The sequence below is a fragment of the Macrobrachium rosenbergii genome, unplaced genomic scaffold (genome assembly GCF_040412425.1).
Source record: "Macrobrachium rosenbergii isolate ZJJX-2024 unplaced genomic scaffold, ASM4041242v1 171, whole genome shotgun sequence".
In the NCBI taxonomy this organism is placed as follows: Eukaryota; Metazoa; Arthropoda; class Malacostraca; order Decapoda; family Palaemonidae; genus Macrobrachium; species Macrobrachium rosenbergii.
In genome coordinates, this window is record NW_027100729.1 from 1,728,468 (window position 1) to 1,749,932 (window position 21,465).

Genomic DNA, 21,465 nt, shown 5'->3' on the forward strand with positions numbered 1-21,465 from the left:
GCATGGTGTAGGGGTGAGCGATCTGGTTGCGTACTTCGGGAGGAGTTGGCGAAGGAAGATTTCCGTATGAAGCTTATCTCCTGCCGCTTGTTTGTGCCACCCAAGACTGGTATTGACAGGAGATCTACGACCATGCCCCAAGCGTCTCTTGGATTGAGGTCGTGGCGTGGATTATTGGCAAGGTCGATAGCACGGGCGGCCCGCTTCGGCGATGGGCAGGAGCAAGCTTCGAGGAGGAACTTTTTGTGGTGCTGTATGTGAGGGTGTGTGTTTGGTTTTCGCGAGATGAGTTTTCTGTACACGTCCTCCGGAAGGGCGTTGAGCACTGTGTCGGCCTGTAGGATTTCGTCCGTGAGGTCCGCGATTCTGAAGTGGCTCTCCACCCTGCGCAGCCACATCGATGGGTTCCCCCTGCAAACGGGCGGCAGCTTTACGGTGAGGCGGCCCGCGATTGTGTTGCCCGGCCGTCGTGTGTTCGGGCGCTGGTGTGGAGTTGCGGGAGGGCCTCGATGCGGGGGGCGCGGCTGTGATGGGAGGTAGGTAAACCTCGGAGTCCGCGGGGTCGCGTTTAACTGCATGAAGGAGGGGATATCCGCGTCCATGCTCGCTCCTTTGACCCCTTACTGGAGTGGGGTACTCGCGTCAGTACGCACAATACTGCGCCGTGTGGTTCCGCTAGTGACGCTGGTGGGGTACGCCGACGAGTCAGCACGCTCAAACGCTGGTTACAGCGCCGTGTTTAGGCCACTAAGAGCGTTTTGGAGAAATCCTGGAGCCAAGACTGAGTCGCCGTGTGAGTCCGCTAATGGCTCCGGGATACTCCGGGGTCACCACTGTAAGGTGTCAAAGAAACGAGCAGGTAAAAGTTACTGCTACTTTATTACAGATCCAGGCAGCTTATATTGCGGCCGACTGACGTTGGGCCGTGAGAGACAATGGAATTGACTGTGACCTGAGGTCGAAACAATAAACAATAATATGCAGTGAACAGTACAAATTACAATACAAAACATACAGAGCTACAATATAGATACAGTCTTGATGCCTGTGAATGAAGAAACATGTGATACACAATGTGTGACATTCGTATAAATACCATAAAGTAAAAATGATTAAAATGCGTGACCTGGCACGTTTTAGGCGTGACTAATTGAGCTTGAAGAAAACGGGAAGTCACCAAAGAAAACAAGCTCAGCGGAGACTTAATTAATGGCGCCGCCGAAACACTATCCTGGCGCCGAATTGGTGACTTTACAATAATAATAATAATAATAATATAATAATAATAATAATACTGTATTCTTTATTTCAACTAACACAATCTGGATACATGAGATAAAACACTAAAAATAAAAATACACACAATCTAGATACAAAAGATATAATGATAAAAATGATAAATTGTCACAGTGTGTTTATATATTTGTTTAGTATTTATGTTGTTACTATATTTACATCATAATAAGTAATGTTTGTATGTATATAGCAATTTCCGAGTTAAAGACCCAACTGTAATTACCAATGAATTCTTGTTACAGTAATGAAGATTGGTTGTTTTAACTTGTTTTAGACAGTTGTTTAAATACTGTTTGTCTCTCTTCCGAGGTGAAACAGGAATCAGCAGAAATAACTCGGCAGTTCATTCGTGGTGCTGTTTTGCGGAAGAGCTCGAGATCCCTGCCACCTTGGATTTTATACATCAGCCCTACTTGAAAGTGCTCTTCGTCGGTGTTGGTTGTTTATCGGCACCGAAGTATTGGTGTTTGGTGTTTTGAGTTAATGTGCACTGATCGCTATGATCGAGAGGAAGTGTTTATTGGCCGGGCGAAGGCACGAAAGCATGTTTGAGGGTTGTGGCCTTATGCAAAAGGGATAAGTGGCCGTCCACACGACAGTATCCGCGAGTGTACTCGGTATCTTTCCTTGTATTTTGGTTATTATTAAATAAGATACCTATTGCTATTATATATATTATTAAAGAAGATACCTATTGCTTATATATATATATATATATAATAATTGTAAAATCAGATTGCAATCATTTTTCTATTTTCGTTACGTACGTAAATTTATTGGTACTTGTGTTATGAAAGTTGTGAAAGTCATTATTGATGAAATGAAGGCCGTTTTTACTTATTGATATTTGTTTGTCATTTATTATATTCACTTGACTGTTCCATATTATTCACTTTTATTATCAATTATATGTTAGATATCTTTTTGCTAAATGTTATAATTAAAACTTAAAAAAAAACCATATACTTGTTTATCACCACTTCGTCTACATCTTTTAAAAGACTAAAAGAACCTTCAAGTGCTATTGCATAGCTTGTGTTTAATATATATTAATTAGTGAATAGTACTTGTGACATAAATACAGTAATAGTACTTACCCCTAAAAAAATTATAAAAATGAAAAACTGAGTAATTTCCATGTAATCAACAAATCAACTGAACTTTGTACAATGTAAATTTAATTGCATAGTAAAGCACTTAAAGGCATTGCCTGTCCATACAACACAAACAAAAGACTACATATTGCTTTAGTTCTTGTTCACTTTTCATTCAGTCCCAACTGTTAAATTAGAATGCGTGGGGGGCAACAATTACTTCATACCCATATAAGTCAAAGACACAACAAAACGATTACGCACGGCATTTAGATCTTGTTTGCTGCTCATCAGTTGTAACCACTTAAAAACTACTGTACATGATACCTGTAAGTCTCTCTCTCTTCACTCAGCAGGTTCAAAAGCTCTTGTTATCAATTTAGGCAAATGTGAAGTGCAATCTTTCTTTTTAGTCTTCGAAGGTAATGCCAATTGCAGTCTTGCATCTCTCTCTCTCTCTCTCTCTCTCTCTCTCTCTCTCTCTCTCTCTCTCTCTCTCTCTCTCTCTCTCTCTCTCTCTCACTTTTGCCAGCACTCAAGGATTGATTTCCAGTCCTTAGAGAACTCTGCATGTGTCACCTTGCTTGTAAAAACTGCTCGCATTCAAAGAACTCAATGGACAATACATGATAAAGTAAATATCCTTTAATGGACTGTAATTAATATCATTGCATCATTCAGTACTTTCAGTAAATATCTTGCAATACATGTTTAAAAATCATTTAAACCAATAATATACGAAAGCCTAAGCTCTAGTAGCTTCAGATGTTTTGGAAGGAGAATGTTTTTTATGCCATACCAAATAAATAACAGAATGAAATGTTTATTAGAGTTTTAATGTGGGAGTAACAAAGTGCAGTACAAAATAGTGGCTAATTTCAATATCAAATAAACATGTATGTGAATACATGTGCATTTACATACATGTATACATCATAATGCTGTGCATTTGCACATTTCTCTTTTTCCCCAAGGATTATTCTTAACAAAAAAAAAAAAAAGAGATTTTTCAAGTTTGGCCCACATAAACAGTTCTGGCAATGTGAATAGGTAGAGAGAGTAGGTAAGATGCATTCCAAATAATGATAATTTCCATGATAAAATCAATTATTTGGATTCTTACCAACTGTTAAAGTGGAAACCCACCCAGCCTCCCCACATCTCAGTGGGTAGTCATGAAGAATTCTGACAAGAATGTGAACATTCCAGTGCCACCTGGTGGGAAACAGGTGATTACAGAGACAGACATTATTTTTTTTTATTTTGTATGCCAATCGACCCTAATGTTGTGATGGTATAAGCTAAATTTAAGAGTAGGTAAGATTCATTCAAACTAATTGACATTTTACACCCATGAAGTGTTTTTTTACCATGACCTCAAATTTCGAATCTCCACAAGAGCCTTGGATATATTACAGCAAATAATTGAGGGTTTGCTGTAAATGGCTAGTTTCTAGTAAGAATTCTCATTTAAATTGTACGTTTCCTGGCAGATGCTTTCCCACATTTATGCATATGAATGGCTTCCTTCAAGTATGAATTCTCATATGGTGTGTGAGATGTGATTTCTGGGAAAATGCTTTCCCACATTCCTTGCACATGAATGGCTTCTCACCAGTATGCATTCTCATATGAACTGTAAGACTTGGTTTCTGGGAAAATGCTTTCCCACATTCCTTGCACATGAATGGCTTTTCACCAGTATGCATTCTCATATGAACTGTAAGACTTGGTTTATTGGAAAATGCTTTCCCACATTCCTTGCACATGAATGGCTTCTCACCAGTATGCATTCTCATATGAACTGTAAGACTTTTTTTATTGGAAAATGCTTTCCAGCATTCCTTGCACATGAATGGCTTCTCTCCAGTATGCATTCTCATATGAACTGTAAGACTTGGTTTCTGGGAAAATGCTTTCCCACATTCCTTGCACATGAATGGCTTCTCTCCAGTATGCATTGTCACATGAGCTGTAAGATTTACTTTCTGAGAAAATGCTTTCCCACATTCCTTGCACATGAATGGCTTCTCACCAGTATGGATTCTCATATGAACTGTAAGACTTGGTTTATTGGAAAATGCTTTCTTACATTCGTTGCACATGAATGGCTTCTCACCAGTATGCATTCTCATATGAACTGTAAGATATTCTTTCTTGGAAAATGCTTTCCCACACTCCTTGCACATGAATGGCTTCTCTCCAGTATGAGTTCTCATATGAAGTGTAAGACTTGGTTTCTGGGAAAATGCTTTCCCACATTCCTTGCACATGAATGGCTTCTCTCCAGTATGGATTCTCATATGACGTGTAAGATTTGGTTTCTGGGAAAATGCTTTCCCACATTCCATGCACATGAATGGCTTCTCTCTAGTATGGATTCTCATATGAACTGTAAGATCTGGTTTCTTGGAGAATGTTTTTCCACATTCCTTGCACATGAATGGCTTCTCACCAGTATGCATTCTCATATGAACTGTAAGATGTTCTTTTTTGGAAAATGCTTTCCCACATTCCTTGCACATGAATGGCTTCTCACCAGTATGCATTCTCATATGAACTGTAAGATATTCTTTCTTGGAAAATGCTTGCCCACATTCCTTGCATAAGAATGGCTTCTCACCAGTATGCATTCTCATATGAACTGTAAGACTTAGTTTCTTTGAAAATGCTTTCCCACATTCCTTGCACATGAATGGCTTCTCACCAGTATGCATTCTCATATGAACTGTAAGACTTGGTTTCTGGGAAAATGCTTTCCCACATTCCTTGCACATGAATGGCTTCTCTCCAGTATGGATTCTCATATGACGTGTAAGATTTGGTTTCTGGGAAAATGCTTTCCCACATTCCATGCACATGAATGGCTTCCCTCGGGTAGGATTTGTGATATGACTTGTAAGATTAATTTTCTTGTAAAATGCTTTCTCACAGTCAGTGGATCTGAAAGGCTTCTCTCCATTGTGACTATTCCTTCTTTCTTGTTTTACTTCTTTTTTGCAAGTTAGTGGATCTTTTTCATTCACTACTGAATTCCTTTCATATGAATATTCATCATCTTCATTAGACTCACCGAATACCTCTGGCTCAATTTTGATGTCCATCAGTGGATCCAGAGACAAAGAGTCACCACCACTGGTTTCACTAAAGGCAGCCATGTTGCTGTTTTCTCTATTTATGGAAGGGTGTGATAATGCACCTTTGGTTTCACTTTTCAACGTAAATTCTGGAGAATGTTCTGGATTCATTCTTGGGATGTGTCCAACTTTCAAAAAATTTTTTTCCCAATATGTTACACTTGGTGAACCTTTTTCAATGTGTACTGAATTCATTTTATATGAATATGCATCACCTTCATTAGACTTAAAGAATACTTCTGTCTCTGCCTTGATATCCATCAGTGGATCCACAGACATAAAGTTACTATCACTGGTTTCACTAAAGGCAGCCATGTTGCTGTTTTCTTCATTTATGAAAGGTAGAGGTATTGCACCTTCAGTTTCACTTTTCAAAGGTAATTCTAGAGAATGTTCTGGATTCATTTTAGCCTTTTGTCCTGCCCTGTTCTGTAATGACAATGTGTTCAGTTGACAACTCTTAACACAAAATTGTTTACAAATGATTATCCAATAAATCTGTTATAAATTAAGTACTACAATATCTCGAAGGACTACAACCAGATTTCATTGCTGATGTTTGAATCTAATATTCAGAACAGATTTTACTTGTTGTTGTTGTAATTTGCTGCTCAAAACTGACGAAGGAAGGAAGGTTCTTCTGAGTGAGAATCTGAAATCAAAGATTGCAACACAGAGTTAGAAAACATAATGCCAGAACTGAAGCAAAATAAATAAAATTTAATTAAGGTGTGCATTTGACAGTACTATCCAAATATTAATAAATCCAACCAAATGTTGTCCAGACACAGCATCAAAACATTCCTGAGGCAACAATGCAACAACAGATTCAGTTAATATTGACTCCCTCTCTCTCACATCCGTAAACCTTAGCTTAACATCACAGTATTACTTATGAACATACCCTTATTAACAAATCAAAAGCCAGGAACAGAAAATGCAAGACACCAGCATAAGGATTTTGTGGGATAACAGCAGGAAGGGTACAGTATACAGTGAGCCCCCATTTTTACGCATTTCATTTTGTTGCAGATTTTTGTGGAACACAACATTCACTTGTCCGGGGGGGAAACTTCGTTTGCGGATTTTTCTTTGGGGCATATCTCTAAAATTATCATTAGTTTACTTTTTTCTTAGATCAACACTGTGTATTCACTAATTACTGTAATTTTTCATTAAAATGTATGTATATTGAGAGAGAGAGAGAGAGAGAGAGAGAGAGAGAGAACAAGGATTTTTTAATAAGTGTATGGGAGATGGTGAGGACTAACCACAAATAACGTAAACCAAGAACTTACTGAAGTAAATAATTTTTCTATCATAAGTGTATTTGTACGTAATCACAAAAATACTAACACGACGTAACAAACATAGCATTCCGTCTGGAGGTACATATTTCAAAATCATCTTACAACAAAGGAAAATATCAATATTCAATATGTAAAATGTACACCCAGCATTACAGTATGTGCAGAACGATGCGCAAACTTACGTAGGTCAAAGAAAACTTGTCTCTGAATGTCAGGGGATACTTGAGAGTAACAGTTGTAGGCTGGTACTTAATTTTGCAACATGACTTGGAAATGATATTAGGGTGTTCTGGGATGATAGTTTGAGGTATATTTTTGTTTGAACTGTTACCTTTGGCGATGAGCTGTTAAAATAGGCAGTTATAAATGTTTTAGGGGTGTATATAGTCTACTTAAGAGTAACAGTAGTAGAGAGTACTGTAATGTGAGGTTACTTTGGGTGTTTTGGGATGATAGTTTGAGGTGTATTTTTTGTTTGAAATTATATTAAATCGTTTTATTATGATAACTTAATGTACAGCATATTTTTGTTTGAACTATCACATTAAGCAGTGAAATGTTAAAATAGGCAGTTATAAGCATTTTAGTTTAAGGGGTATAAGGTACAGTATTTGGCAGTTATAAGCATTTATAGAGGGAATTTTTCATTTCCGCAGTAGGTTCTGGAACCTATCCCCATGTAAAACTGGGCGAGCACTGTACAGCAAATGCTTAATTATATGTGATCCAGGTATAAATAACACCATAGTATCCACAGATGCCTTAGACAATAAGAAGAAAAAACAGTAAGGGTGAATTGAGTAGTAATTCAAGAGATGAAAGTTTTCAAATTAGTTTCACCGATTGTTACTGTAGACACAATACAGGAGTAGCTACTAAGACCAGCAACACTGATGACAGTCTTGGAAGGTGAAATGTGCTGCTACATTCCCTCAAATATGACATTTTTATCAGAGTCCTACAAACCAGAGCTTTTTATGAAGGAGTATCTATCAGAGCAAGTTGGAAATTGGTTAACTGGTGGTTAAGAAGAGTGAGTAAGGGAATTCGCTCACTAACATGCCATCACCAAGCACGTCTTCTTTTGGCCTGATGAACAAAGAGGGCTGGTTGAGATGGGAGATATAATACTAGGTTTTGGTTTGTAGCCTATACGTATGAAAATGTCATATTACAGTATTTCCTCGATTACTGTACTTGCATATGCACGGTTTGTGACTTGGCAGTATCCACATTCAAGTCCATCCCACACAAATCTACATGAATGTATACGTACATAAATAAAAATGAATACAGTACAAAGCCTTTTGGTTTTTAATGCTGCAAGGGTGGAAAAACTACCCATTTTTCAAGTAATTTAACAAACAATCCTGAAGGTGTTTACATACGGATATATTTGCAGCATGAGCTGGGAAAACGACCGTTTAACTTTAAAACAAGGTGTTTAACTATGGGTAGCAGGATGAGGGGTGGCTTGCAGCGGGCCATTTATGTAAAGACCTCCAGGTTTGTATGTTAGGAAAAATGATATTTTAATGATAAAATAAAGTTTGTTCATACTTACCTGGCAGATATATATATAGCTGTAGTCTCTGAAGGTCCGACAGAATTTCAAATTTCGCGGCACGCAGTGGCCGGACAGGTGGTTAGTACACATTCCCGCCGCTGGATGGGTATCAGGAACCATTCCCATTTTCTATTCAGATTTTCTAACGCCACTGTCTCCTGAGGGGAGGAGGGAGGGCAATATGAATATATATATCTGCCAGGTAAGTATGAACAAACTTTATTTTATCATTAAAATATCATTTTGTTCACGAGACTTACCTGCCAGATATATATATAGCTGAATACCACCTTTGGAGGGGGGTAGAGACAGCTTAAGAATAATGGAAAACAATTTAAGAGATAAAATATTTTGGTTCCTTACCTGATAGCATAGCTGACTGAGTGGTTACTGTCACCTAGCCTGCTTCTGCTTTACTAGAGACCCCAGCAAGGTAGTGACCTATAAAGCTGGCGACTGCTAGATGATCTGTCAACGGGGGCGTGACCACAATGTGACTAGACCATGGATCATAATACCAGGACCAACGAGTATACCAACCACCTAACCAGCACTTTAAGATTTATGAAAAGATTGGGAAGACTGACACCATCAATCGACCCATCAACCATAAAAAACACAACAAAACACAATTAAAAAACCCCTCCTAAATAGGATTAAAGGATAGGAGCAGAGCTACCACCTGACCCCAAGGTTGTAGCAGCAGCAACGTAAGGTCCCAGAGAATAGCAATTTTCATAAGCTACCTTGACATCTCTTAAGTAGTGTGAGGCAAACACTGATTCACTTCTCCAAAAAGTGGCACTGATAATATCACTGAGCGCCATATTTCTCTGGAAAGCCATGGAGGTAGCGACTGCCCTAACTTCATGGGCGTTCACTTTCAACAACTTAAAGTTGGAGTCGTCGCAACAAGAATGAGCCTCCTTAATGACATTCCTAATGAAGAATGCCAACGCGTTCTTCGACATGGGATTAACAGGATGTTTCACCGAACACCATAAATTGTCCGAGGGACCTCGCAGGTCCTGAGTCCTTCTAAGGTAAAACTTTAGCGCTCTAACAGGGCACAGAACTCTCTCAGGATTCTGTCCAGCTAGGTCAGTCAAACCTTGAATCTCAAACGATCTAGGCCAGGGATTAGAAGGCCTTTCATTCTTAGCCAAGAAAATAGGGGACAACGAGCAGACAGCATTGTGTCCCTTGAAGCCCACATGACGGCTGAAAGCCTGAACTTCACTCACTCTCTTCGCCGTCGCCAGAGCAATGAGGAAGACAGTCTTTCTAGTAACATCCCTTAGAGACGCTGAATGAATTGGCTCAAACGGACTGGCCATTAAAAACTTGAGGACAACATCCAAATTCCAAGTAGGGGGAATAGGCCGGGGAACTTTAGATGTTTCAAAAGATCTCAAGAGATCGTGGAGGTCCTTATTATTAGACAAATCCAGTCCTCTATGGCGGAAAACAGAGGAAAGCATGCTCCGATACCCCTTGATAGTTGGGACTGCCAACTTGAGTTTTTCTCTCAAAAAGAGAAGGAAATCAGCTATTTGGCTCAAAGAGGTCGAGGAAGAGGAAACTCCCTTCTTTCTGCACCAACCTCTGAAGGTTGCCCACTTCGCTTGATACACTTTGATAGAGGAAGCTCTTCTGGCTCTAGCGATGGCCCGTGCCACTCGGCCAGAAAACCCCCTCGCTCTGACCAATTTCTCGATAGTCTGAATGCAGTCAGGTTCAGAGCGGGGAGGTTTTGATGGTATCTCGCGAAGTGGGGTTGTTTGAGCAGATCTGCTCTCAAAGGTAGTGACCTGGGAACGTCCACTAACCAGAAGAGAATCTCCGAAAACCATTGGTTCGAAGGCCAAAACGGGGCGATGAGCGTCATCCTTGTTCCTTGAGAGGCCGAGAACTTGCGAAGCACTTCTCCCAGAATTTTGAACGGAGGAAAGGCATAAACGTCCAGACCTGTCCAATCCCAGAGAAGAGCATCTATCGCCACTGCTCCTGGGTCTAGAACAGGGGAGCAGTAGATGGGAAGCCTCGCCGTTCTTGAGGTCGCGAAGAGATCCACGAGAGGACGACCCCAAAGGGACCAGAGGTCTTGGCAAACCTCCTGATGAAGAGTCCATTCCGTTGGAAGAAGTTGGTGGCGCCGACTGAGCAGGTCCGCTCGAACATTCTCTACCCCTGCAACAAATCTTGTGAGGATTGTAATGTTGCGAGCCTGAGCCCAGAGGAGAATTTCTCTCGCAAGGCCGAACAGGGAGCGAGTGTGTTCCGCCCTGTTTTTTGAGGTACGCCAACGCCGTAGTGTTGTCCGAGTTCACTTGAACAACGTGATTGGCAACTAGAGACTCGAAGACTTGGAGGGCTAGGAAGATTGCTGCCAACTCTTTGATGTTGATGTGCCAGGAAATCTGTTGCCCTTTCCAGGTTCCTGACACTTCCTTCCCTCCCAGTGTTGCTCCCCAACCCGCCAAAGAAGCGTCGGAAAACAACACTAGGTCGGGGCTCAGAAGCTTGAGAGAGATCCCTCTCCCCAACTTCACAGGATCGAGCCACCACTTGAGGGAGTCTTTTATGGAGGGAAGGATCCTTAATTCTTCTTCCAAGTCTTCCTTGTTCTTCCAGTTCTCCAGCAGAAAGAACTGGAGAGGTCTGAGATGTAGCCTTCCTAGAGAAACAAACTTCTCCAGCGAGGAAATGGTCCCCAGCAGACTCATCCATTCCCTCACCGAGCATGTTTCCTTCTCCAAGAAGACTGCGACTTTTTCGCAACAAAGAACTTGCCTTTCTGGCGACGGAGACGCTAGAAAAGCCGCTGAATTCATCTGAATCCCCAGATAAACGATGGACTGAGAGGGGATCAGTTGCGATTTTTCTACATTGATCAGAAGTCCCAGGGACTCCACTAGATCCAGAGTAAAATGAAGGTCCTCCAGACACCTTCGTGCTGAAGAAGCACGGATCAGCCAATCGTCTAGGTAGAGAGAGATCCTGACTCCCGAGAGGTGCAACCACCTCGCTATATTCTTCATGAGAAGAGTAAACACCCTCGGGGCTGTGCTGAGTCCAAAGCAGAGAGCCCTGAATTGGTAAGTCTTGCCCCCCAAGACAAAACGGAGATACTTCTTCGAGCGCGGATGAATCGGGACGTGGAAGTATGCATCTTGAAGGTCTAAAGACACCATCCAATCCCCGGGACGAAGAGCTCCTAAAATAGACTGAGACGTTTCCATCTTGAACTTGTCCTTCTGGACAAAGTCGTTCAGCCTGCTGACGTCCAAGACAGGTCTCCAGCCTTCTGGATGTTTCGGAACCAGAAACAGTCTGTTGTAAAATCCCGGGGATTTTGTGTCTAAGACTGGCTCCACTGCTCTCTTCTCGAGCATTTGGTCGAGAAGGTCGAACAGTATCTTCTGCTTGGCAGGGCGGTACTTGGGAGAAAAATCTCTGGGGGTCGAAGACAAGGGCGGAAGAGTCAGGAAAGGAATTAGGTATCCTCTCTCTACTACTTGGAGGGACCAAGAGTCTGCCCCTCTCTCTCTCCAGGCTTGAGCAAAATGAAGAAGCCTGGCTCCTACTGGCATCTGGAGGAGAAACGAGTCACTTGCCGCCCCTCTTGGGGACGACCTTGCCTCTAGGAAAACCTCTGCCTCGAGGTGCGGGTTTGGAGAAACTACCCGTGGAAGAGCCTCCACGAAAGGGCTGCTTCTTTTTAGCCTGATGAGACACAGAAGACGACGAAGAAGGTGCTGAGGGACGTTTAGAGGACCTGGAAAGGAGGTCTTGAGTGGCCTTCTCCTGAAGGCTGGAAGCGATATCCTTAACCAAGGTCTGGGGGAAGAGATGGCTAGAGAAAGGTGCGAACTGAAGTTCTCCCTTCTGAGAAGGAGAAACCGACTTCGCCAAAAAGGAGCAGAACAATGCTCTCTTCTTTAAAAGAGCTGACGAAAACTGAGAAGTCAGATCTTCAGAGCCATCTCTGACGGCCTTGTCCATACACCGCAAAACGCTGGACAGCTCCCCCAGACTAATAGAACTAGGGCTATTAGCCTTAGTGTGCAGAACGCCCAGACACCAGTCCAAAAAGTTAAAAACTTCCACTGTCTTGAAAAGTCCTTTGAGGTGGTGGTCCATTTCAGTAAGGGTCCAGGAAACCTTGGAAGAGGACAAGTGGGATCTCCTAGAGGCGTCCACAAGACTAGCGAAGTCCCCTTTAGAAGTAGAGGGAACTGACAAACCCATATCTTCCCCTGTGTCGTACCATACTCCGGATTTTCCCGACAAGCGAGAAGGAGGCAAAGCAAAAGAAGTCTTCCCTTGGTTCTTCCTAGTAGACATCCAGTCTTGAACTTTCTTAAAAGCCTTCTTGGTAGAGAAGGACTTCTTCATTTGAAGAAAGCCAGGAGATTTCCTCGCCTGAGACGAAGCCAACTGCGACGGGGGGGAGCGAGGAGCTGAAGCTTGAAACGTATCCGGAAATAAATCCTTAAACAGACAAGTCAGAGTCTGATAATCGGAAGAAGCAGAAGGAACTTGTTTCTCTTCGTCCGAGGGTTCTGACGGCAGGGGTTCTTCTTCCTCAGCTGGAGGATCAGGAGAGCAGGGAGGAAGGAGTCCGGAATCGCTGATACGCCAGCGGGACTTAACATGCTTGGAAGTAGAGGCTAAATCTTGATGAGCTTGAACAGAAGAAACGGGAAGTTGGTCATCAAGAAAAACTGCAGGCGTGGTAGCAACATCCGTATGATGAGAAGAGATAACACGAGGAGAGCGAGTAGCGTCCTGGCGAGAAGCGCGCGCATCTCCGTGAACTGGCACGGAAGAGGCTTCACGAAGGAGAGCGCGAGAAGCGTCCTGGGTGGGCGCGCGCCGAGACACAGGGTGAGGCGCGCGAGAAGCGTGAGAAGCGCGAGAAGCGTGAGGCGCGCGCGAAGCGCTAGAAACTCGAACATGTCGCGCATCGGGAGAGACGTCAAAATCTTCAAGGAGAGAAGGAATTTCTTTAAAACCTTCCTTAGGCGCAAGACGAGAAGCTTCCGGAGAAGCAGCAGACGAAGACGACGAAGCGGGAGAGTGGGAAGGCCTAGACTTCTTCACAGGCAGATGCAAATCTTTACGACGCGGCCTGGCCTTCCTACGATCCATAAGAGAATCCAGTTGCTGTTGCATGCCTAACAAAATCTGGCAAGTAGGGGACACAGCTCTCTTAGCAGACGGACTGAATTTGCGAGAAGGCGAGCGGAGAGAAGGCTTCTTCTTTCCCAATGGAGAAAGGTCTCCCATCTTAGCGCGAGCAGCGTCAAACTCCGAAGAACGAAACTTCTTCCGATGAGGAACTTCCTCGAAACTTTCAGGTGACGAGCGCAAAACGTCTAGAGGAAGAGGACGTGAAGCGTCCTCTCCTCTCAGGCTTCTCATGAGGGGTCGAGAGTCCAACCGAGCGCTCCAACCCCGACAAGGGGAGGACATGTCGGAGGACGAGAAGCATTCCTTATGGATGCGTGCCCGAGCACGATCCCTGGCAGCCTGGGTGGAGTCAACAGGACCTGCCGAAGGGACGTCAGATCGGAGGGGAGTCCCCGTAACCTTCATGCGGCTTTCGACATGCCCTCTCCCCGGGTCTTGGGAGTTCGGCAGAGGTCCAGGCCTAGAAGCATTATAGGGTCGATCTGACGCCCCCTCCACAACACTAGGGGGATTAACACACACTACACTTTGCGCTTGCAGGGCATTCACTTTGTTTTCAAGAGCGCGAATAGACTCAAGAACTAGAGTCAGAGCATTACTTTCTGCAACAACCTCAGGGCCCGAAGGCAACACTAAAGGGTTAGGACTACAAGCTACAGGGTTACTAACGTGAGAAATCCCTGACCGACCGTCCACAGAAGCACTCCTGGAGGAAGACCTCCTCACCCTATCACGCTCCAATTTACGCATATAGGATTCGTACTTCTTCCATTCTCCCTCAGATAATCCCTCACATTCATTACAACGATTATCCACAGAGCATTCCATACCTCTACATTTCATACATAAAGTGTGAGGGTCTACCGAAGCCTTCGATAGCCTCACCTTACAACCACCCAAGCTACACACACGATAGCTAGAGGAAGACATTATATAAAGAAAAGTCAAAGGCCAAATTCAAAAAACAGTCCAGAAAAGCGTATGCCAAGTCACAGATCCAAGTCGATACCAAAAACAACCAAAATACTCAAATGACAAAATATTGAAATCCAAAAGCGGAGGAACTGACAACAGGTGTTGACAGTCCGGCGACAGAGAAAATCTGAATAGAAAATGGGAATGGTTCCTGATACCCCGCCCCAGCGGCGGGAATGTGTACTAACCACCTGTCCGGCCACTGCGTGTGCCGCGAAATTTGAAATTCTGTCGGACCTTCAGAGACTACAGCTATATATATATCTGGCAGGTAAGTCTCGTGAACAAAATACAAATTGCTTTAAAATTTGTAATTTGTTCCTATAAATACAAAGATTTTGGTCTTTACATATGGAGACCTAATTCTTGGTGGGAGGATTCTGTGTAAAATCTCTCAACTGGCTGGTAGTTCAACTGACCAGGGACTCCTTCCTGGTCAAGTAGAGCAGAGGAAGGAGTCTCGTGCCTCTGAGCATATATGATGTTTAACTGCCAGACTTCTTGGCCTTTTGAATTAGTGGGTATGTATAGCATCATTGATTCAAAAAGGGCTTGGATGAACCCAAAGTGTCAGAGAAAATAAAAGGCTAATAAACCAACAGGTTTTATTTTATTGTCGCCCCTCTCTCCCCTTGCTAGAGAGAGACAATAAAAGGTTAATAAACCACCGGGTTTTATTTTATTGTCGCCCCTCTCTCCCCTTGCTAGAGAGAGGGGAAGGGCTTGCATCTATTAATCTACAGATTATAGACAGGGTACATTGCTCAGTTAAGTAGCTCACATGCATTGCACGCCTGTCCAGCACGACAGTTTGCCAACCGTCCTCCTGAACTACAGGCAAGGAAGGGTATAAAAAGAGAAAGGGAGAAGGCCAGTCATTCACTCACTCCCTCTCTTTGCAACTGAACACCTTAGGTAATATGCTACCTGTCCCTCTAGGGGAGCTGGGTGAGCTACACAACTTGTTTAGCAACCACCAAATGACCCAAGGAAAAAGTGTCTGTGGACCCATGGGCAAGGTACCAAAGGTAGAAAGATGTGAATATGGTTTTTCATGACCACACTCCTGTCCTTAGTGAGGTCTGCTCGGAATGTACTCCTGTCCACTTCATCAGACGTAGAGTACATTTGCTTGATTGTCTCATGAAGCCAGAAAGAAATCTAATTTTTGAACACTTTTTTTTTTTTTCTTAGTTGGGCCATTACTAACAAAAAGTCGTCGAAACTAAGGTTTAAGATGTTGAGTTCTCTTAAGATAGTACTGTAGCACTCTAACTGGACACAGTTTTATTTCATCACGATCACTACCAACCAGGTCCTTTAGGGAGGGGACTGAAAGAGACTCGAGTGGTAGCACTGAAGGCCACATGGCTCGCCAACTCTCTTGTCCATGCCCTCTCTTCCCAGTCATGTAAAGCAAAGGAAGGAGAACAAGCAGGAACACAATCTTGAGGGTCAGATCCCTGTCTGATGACTCTCGTAAGGGAGGTCAAGACTGTTCAAAGCTTCTCATCAGCATGTAGATCTCTCACGAGGAAAGGAGATTGATGACCTTAAAGAGAAGGACTTGGGGAGGGCAGCTGTATGTTCAACTGTCTTCTATATCTCGACAAGCTGAGACAGAGAGAAGCCTCTCTTGGCAAGGCAGGACGAGGAAGTCCGCTACCTGCTGCAAAGTAGCTCCTACCAGATGGTAGAGATACTAAGTCTGGATACCACTCAAGTCTGAAAGGTAGACTTTAGTTGCAGCATGCCCAGATACTTACGCCCTGCTTGGGTGTGAGATCAGACTTCTCAAAATTGAATGGGATTGTCAGGTCACAACAAAATTCGAGAAGTCCGTCTCCATACCAAAGCAACTGGAGGAAAGTTATTCAAAAGTCCGATGAAACCATGAAGTCGAACTCTCCGATGGGATGAAGTAGTGACTGTACCGTTTCCATCTTGAATCGAGTCTGGTGAATGAATCGGTTCAGGGGAAGATGGTCTATGACAGGTCTCCACACCCATCATCTTCTCGGTGAGAAAAAAACAGCTGTAAAACCCCCCAAAGACCGATCTGTCCCGACTTCTACAGCACCTTCTTCAGCATCGCCTTCACATCTTCCATAAGGCGAGGTTTGTCAGTGAGATGGGAACGTAAGTCTGGAAGTGGACTGGAATGTTGGTGAGGGGTGGAGGGAATGCGAAGGTTTCTGCTCCGTATCACTGCCATGTTGCCCAATGGCTCAGCAAGCACCCCCTCATCAATGGGAGCAGGTGGGGAAGGAATGTCTTACCAGAGTCCTTCCCCTTCTTCTTACCCTTGCCCCCTTTCTCAGGCTGGGTGGGGAGATGAATGGAACGCTGCTGTGCATTCTTCCTAGCAGAGGTAGAAGAAGACTGAGTGTGCTTGTGTGGACCCTTGGAAGTCTGGGACTTCCTAGGATGCAAAAAGCAAGAGCCAGCCTGACCAGAAAGGTTGGCTGCAGTGTCACGCGAAGACCTGGAGGTCTTGGCCACTGCCTGGTGAACAAGCAGGTCATTATTTTCGATCCTTAGCCTGTCCACTGTGGCATCCACTTCTCTTGCGAAGAGGGAAGCAGATCCCAGTGCCAGTCTGTTCCTGACTGCCAATGCTGACTCAGAACCAACAAACCTGGTGACCTGAGTTAACACAGTGTCTCTCCTCTTGAGCGGCAGGTTTGCCCACATTGTCTGGTGGGCTAGGTAAGGATGGCTGTACCTACAGACATCAACCTCCTGAGTGTGGCTTCCTCCTCGGAATTACAAGAACCCGAAAAGGAAGATGCTATCTTGGCCACCACAAAGGACCAGAGGTCTATCCTGGAGACCATCTGGAATGCTGTGATAGCAGTCGATTCCACTGCTGCTGCCTCCTGCTGTGAAAAGGTAACTCCTTCTGCATGGAGGCGGTCCAGCAGCAGACCTGGGCACATCCGAACCAGGTCTGGGTCAATATGTATAGTCAGCAAAGACCTTACTGAGGTATTGTAGCATCTCCTCTGGCAAGCGAGAGGCTGAGGAAGTATCTTGCATGAGCGGCAAGACGTAAGTGAATTGTCCTGCCAAGACACAAGAGAAATCACCTGGTCAAAGACCCCTTCAGCAAGTCACAACCATCGACAGTTTGGTTTCCTTTTAGGGTCCTCAAAAATATTCGATGGCTGACAAAAGGTCCATGGGGAAAGCCATGGTCTCTTCCTAGAGATTGTTAAACTGCTGTATCAAACGGACGATGTCCGAATAATTCCTCTGCAACTCGGGGGTGTCCGAGTCCTGGGGCATAGGGCACTCAAGCCCTTCCAGGTCACAGTCTTCTTGGGTTACTCACTCTGCAGCAGAGGGACACTCACCAGTCCCCTGGTGATATCTCTACCACTTGAGGATACAACTGGTCCAGTCCGAGGACCAAACCCAGAGCGTATGCTTCCTTGGTCGGGATGGGATGGGAGAGTGAATGTTCCCAGATCCTGGAAAAAACTGAGGAGGTGGAGGGAACAGGTGAGAGATCCCTAGCACCCTTACAGGACGCATATTCCTGAAGTCTGGAAGAAAATAAACCTCTCATATATTAGAACCAATCAGAGCGTGATTTGGAGCGGTGATGTCGTGAGACTCCGCCCTCCTAGTAAGAGTCATTGCGTCCTATGGAAACAGCAATACAGACCTAGCACTGAAGAAGTTCTTTAAGCATCTGAATTCAATAAAAACTCCAAACCAGTTGAACAGTTTGCTGCATTGCACTGGAAGTGCAATAATGAATGGTGGAGCTGGGCGAGGTAAGATACCTTGTCAGCCAACCTTAACCTCCATCGCAAGACGCTCAACTGGCAGGCCAAGAGGAACTGCACCACTGTGTTTATAAAGGCCGTCATCCAACAGGTGTTGGCTGTCATCACAACCCAAACGTCCCCGTAATTTGGCTCACACCATTTCTTGCAACGTGGCTGATGGAAAATCTCATGGCACAAATCATTAAGTGAAAAATAGTGATACTTATGTATTTTTTTATTGGCATATATTTAATTCAATGCAAATGCAAAGGTGGAAACTTATTTTCTGCTTTTTATTTCTCTCACTTCACAATAGTTTTTGATTAGCGTTAAAGCATCGTATTAATTTTATGTATTTATTATAGCTCTTAAGACAAATGATTTATTCAATTTTTATTGTCTGGTTGACAACGGAACTGTGCAATTTGGATTGATCAACTTTGGTATGGGTGTACAGTATGAATAATCTTTTGTATATATTTTTTTCTTCTTATATTCCAAGCTATGCAGATGCTTGGTCTGTGTTAATTTAAAAATTTACCATGAAATATCAACAAAGGAAAACTTGTTGGTATCCAAGGCTGCAATGGTAATATGTATAAAATAAGCAAAGCCAAAGTTGTGTATAATTTAGGATATCTGCACAAAAACACCTGTGCATAGCCTAGGTTGCAATAGATATGGTAAATTTGTACTTTATGACTTATCTGTGCTAAAAGGTGAATTTTATGTTTTCTGGTACATTTTTCGTTGATTAGAATGAATTTGCTACTCACTTCTGTTGGATATTGTTAACAGATATGACTTTTTTTTTCTTACTTATTTCAACATAGAATTCCCCTAGCCTAACCAAACCCAACCACCTAACCTAAAATAAAGATCTATATTTCCGGTCTCACACCATGTATACCTCCGAACATGCCTCTTACCATCTGTATTCTAGCCTAACCTGACTTTAAATTGGTAATTTCATAAACATTGAGTCAAAACTACAAAACAATCATAGAAATATATATGTACATAAGCAGCAAAGAACAAATCAACTTGCAGTGGAAATACATATGATCAACAAAGCAAAATTTGTGTATGCTGAAGGGTGCAATAATTCCAATGAAAATTCAATTAAAGTAGCAAAAATCTTAAACTTTCAGCCTATATTGGTCTACTTCATGTACTAAATGCTTACATGTCTAGAGACTCTAGACCAATCTGAGTAGTTAAGTAATTTGAAGGGGTGAAGTATTATGTAATGAAGCAGCTGACTGCCAGCAGCTCTTCTGCGTGTTTTTCATTGAGCAATGTTGCCATATGCCTTTCGTATCTTGGTACCTTTTTAATAACTATATTTACCAATATTATAACCCATTATATAAGATTATATTTTCAAAACCTGGTGCTTCTGCGTGAATTATATAGTGAAGCAGCTGATTGCCAGGGAGACAGCAGCTCTTTTGCGAGTTTTTCATTGAGCATTGTTGCCATATGCCTTGCGTATCTGAGTTCCTTTTTATGATACATAAGCGCCAGGGTAAGTATTAGCTGGTACTATATATTTGATGCATATTTTCTGTATACATCTATAATAACTATATTTACCAATATTATAACCTATTATATAAGATTACATTTTCAAAACTGGTGCTTTTGCATGAATTAAGAAAATTGTATAGGTGGTAACACTACGAGGGCAGAGTCTCACGACGTCACCGCTCCAAATCACGCTCTGATTGGTTCTAATACTGAGAGGTTTATTTTCTTCCAGACTTCAGAAATATGCTTACAGGACCTGCCGGAGGCCGAAGCCCCAGTAGGTGGGTAAGACCGTGGGTGGCCGTCAACCTACATTGACAATGGCCATACAGGGGGAGAGCGGTCCCGTTCACGTGAGCGTGGTTGGGCGCCATCCTGAAGACGTGCTACAGTCCTCTTAGAAGTCAAGACCTCTACAGTAGAAGAAAACTTGGTGGGGGACCTCCTCTTGCCTTTCCCAGGCGATCAGGCTGGCATCACCATTCGGGACCCTTGCACTGTTCCAGGGCAGGGGGTGAGTGAGTGCCTGTACACTCTCTCTCGCTGGGCCTGGACATTGGACCCTTGGCAGTGGTTGATCCCAAGCTATAGGCAGCAGAACTGCAGTACTGTAAGTACAGTTAACAAGAGATCCCTTAGCCTTCTCCATGGAAGAAGGCTAGCCATCAGAACCCCTACAGGACTAATTACACCTGGGAGAGGCAGCCTTCTTCTTCTGCTTGTACTGTTGGTACCACTTTGGAAGGAGGGGAGGAGGTGACAGCACACCATGAAGATGAAGAGGAAAACCACAATGATGATTCTTGATGCCTCTTCGACTTCTCCTGCCAGTCATTGCAGGCCTTTGGACAGCAGGGTGTGGAGATGGATGTCACAAAAGGAAGATGATGTCAAGGGACACACTACCAGAGGCATGACCAAAGGAACCCCTGACGTAGTGTTGGCCCTCCACCGGTGAACACTGCAACTGTAGACTGCAGTACTGTAGGTACTGTAGTCACAGTTACGGTGGTAGCAGTACTGGAAGGTCTTTGGAGGCCTGTAAGTGGTAGATCAAACCTTCAACGCTCAGCTCCACTGGGAGCCGAATGTTGAGGCTTAGGGATGCCTTGAAGCCTAGGGATGCTCTAAGCCCCTCGGGCTCCACAACACCTAAAAAACAAGTATGGTTAAGGGAGGGAATCTCTCTTTACTCTGAGGAGAATAATTCTTCCTCAGACAAATGGAGACAGCCCTGGAGAAGTTAAACCAGTCAACCGTTCCCCTATGTTGGCTCTCTACATACAAAGTAGTAAGAGACATTAAAGGAGAAAACCACTCCCTAACAGCAGGCGGAAGTTTACTGGGGGCAAGAAGGAATCAGAGTGAATCCTTGGTGTCATCAGCAGAGTACTGCATCCTGATGACACTGGAGAAACCTACTTCTCTCTCTCTTCTCCTACCGGGCAAACTTCACCCACTCTTTGAAAGGCCAGACACGACACTCACTACACAGACCATTGATTGCAACCATGCTTCCTGCAGAATGCACACAAAGTATGAAGGTTTATCCTTAACAAGGAGAGGAAACGATTACAAAGTTTT

At 43.5% G+C, this 21,465-nt stretch overlaps 3 protein-coding genes across 3 annotated transcripts in view; 1 reads left to right on the forward strand and 2 right to left on the reverse strand.

Annotated features, from left to right (window-relative positions):
- The window catches only part of LOC136838191 (uncharacterized), a 217,875-nt gene that overhangs the window by 154,801 nt on the left and 41,609 nt on the right, over positions 1-21,465 (reverse strand). The window lies entirely within an intron of this gene.
- LOC136838140 (zinc finger protein 585A-like) overlaps positions 1-21,465 on the forward strand; it is a 376,081-nt gene that overhangs the window by 105,854 nt on the left and 248,762 nt on the right. The window lies entirely within an intron of this gene.
- The window catches only part of LOC136838170 (zinc finger protein 665-like), a 32,290-nt gene continuing 12,130 nt past the window's right edge, over positions 1,306-21,465 (reverse strand). The window contains exon 3 of the mRNA XM_067103045.1: positions 1,306-6,179. Within this exon, the coding sequence (XP_066959146.1) occupies positions 3,920-5,932 (2,013 nt within the window). The 5' untranslated portion in view covers positions 5,933-6,179 and the 3' untranslated portion in view covers positions 1,306-3,919. The remainder of the gene's footprint in view (positions 6,180-21,465) is intronic.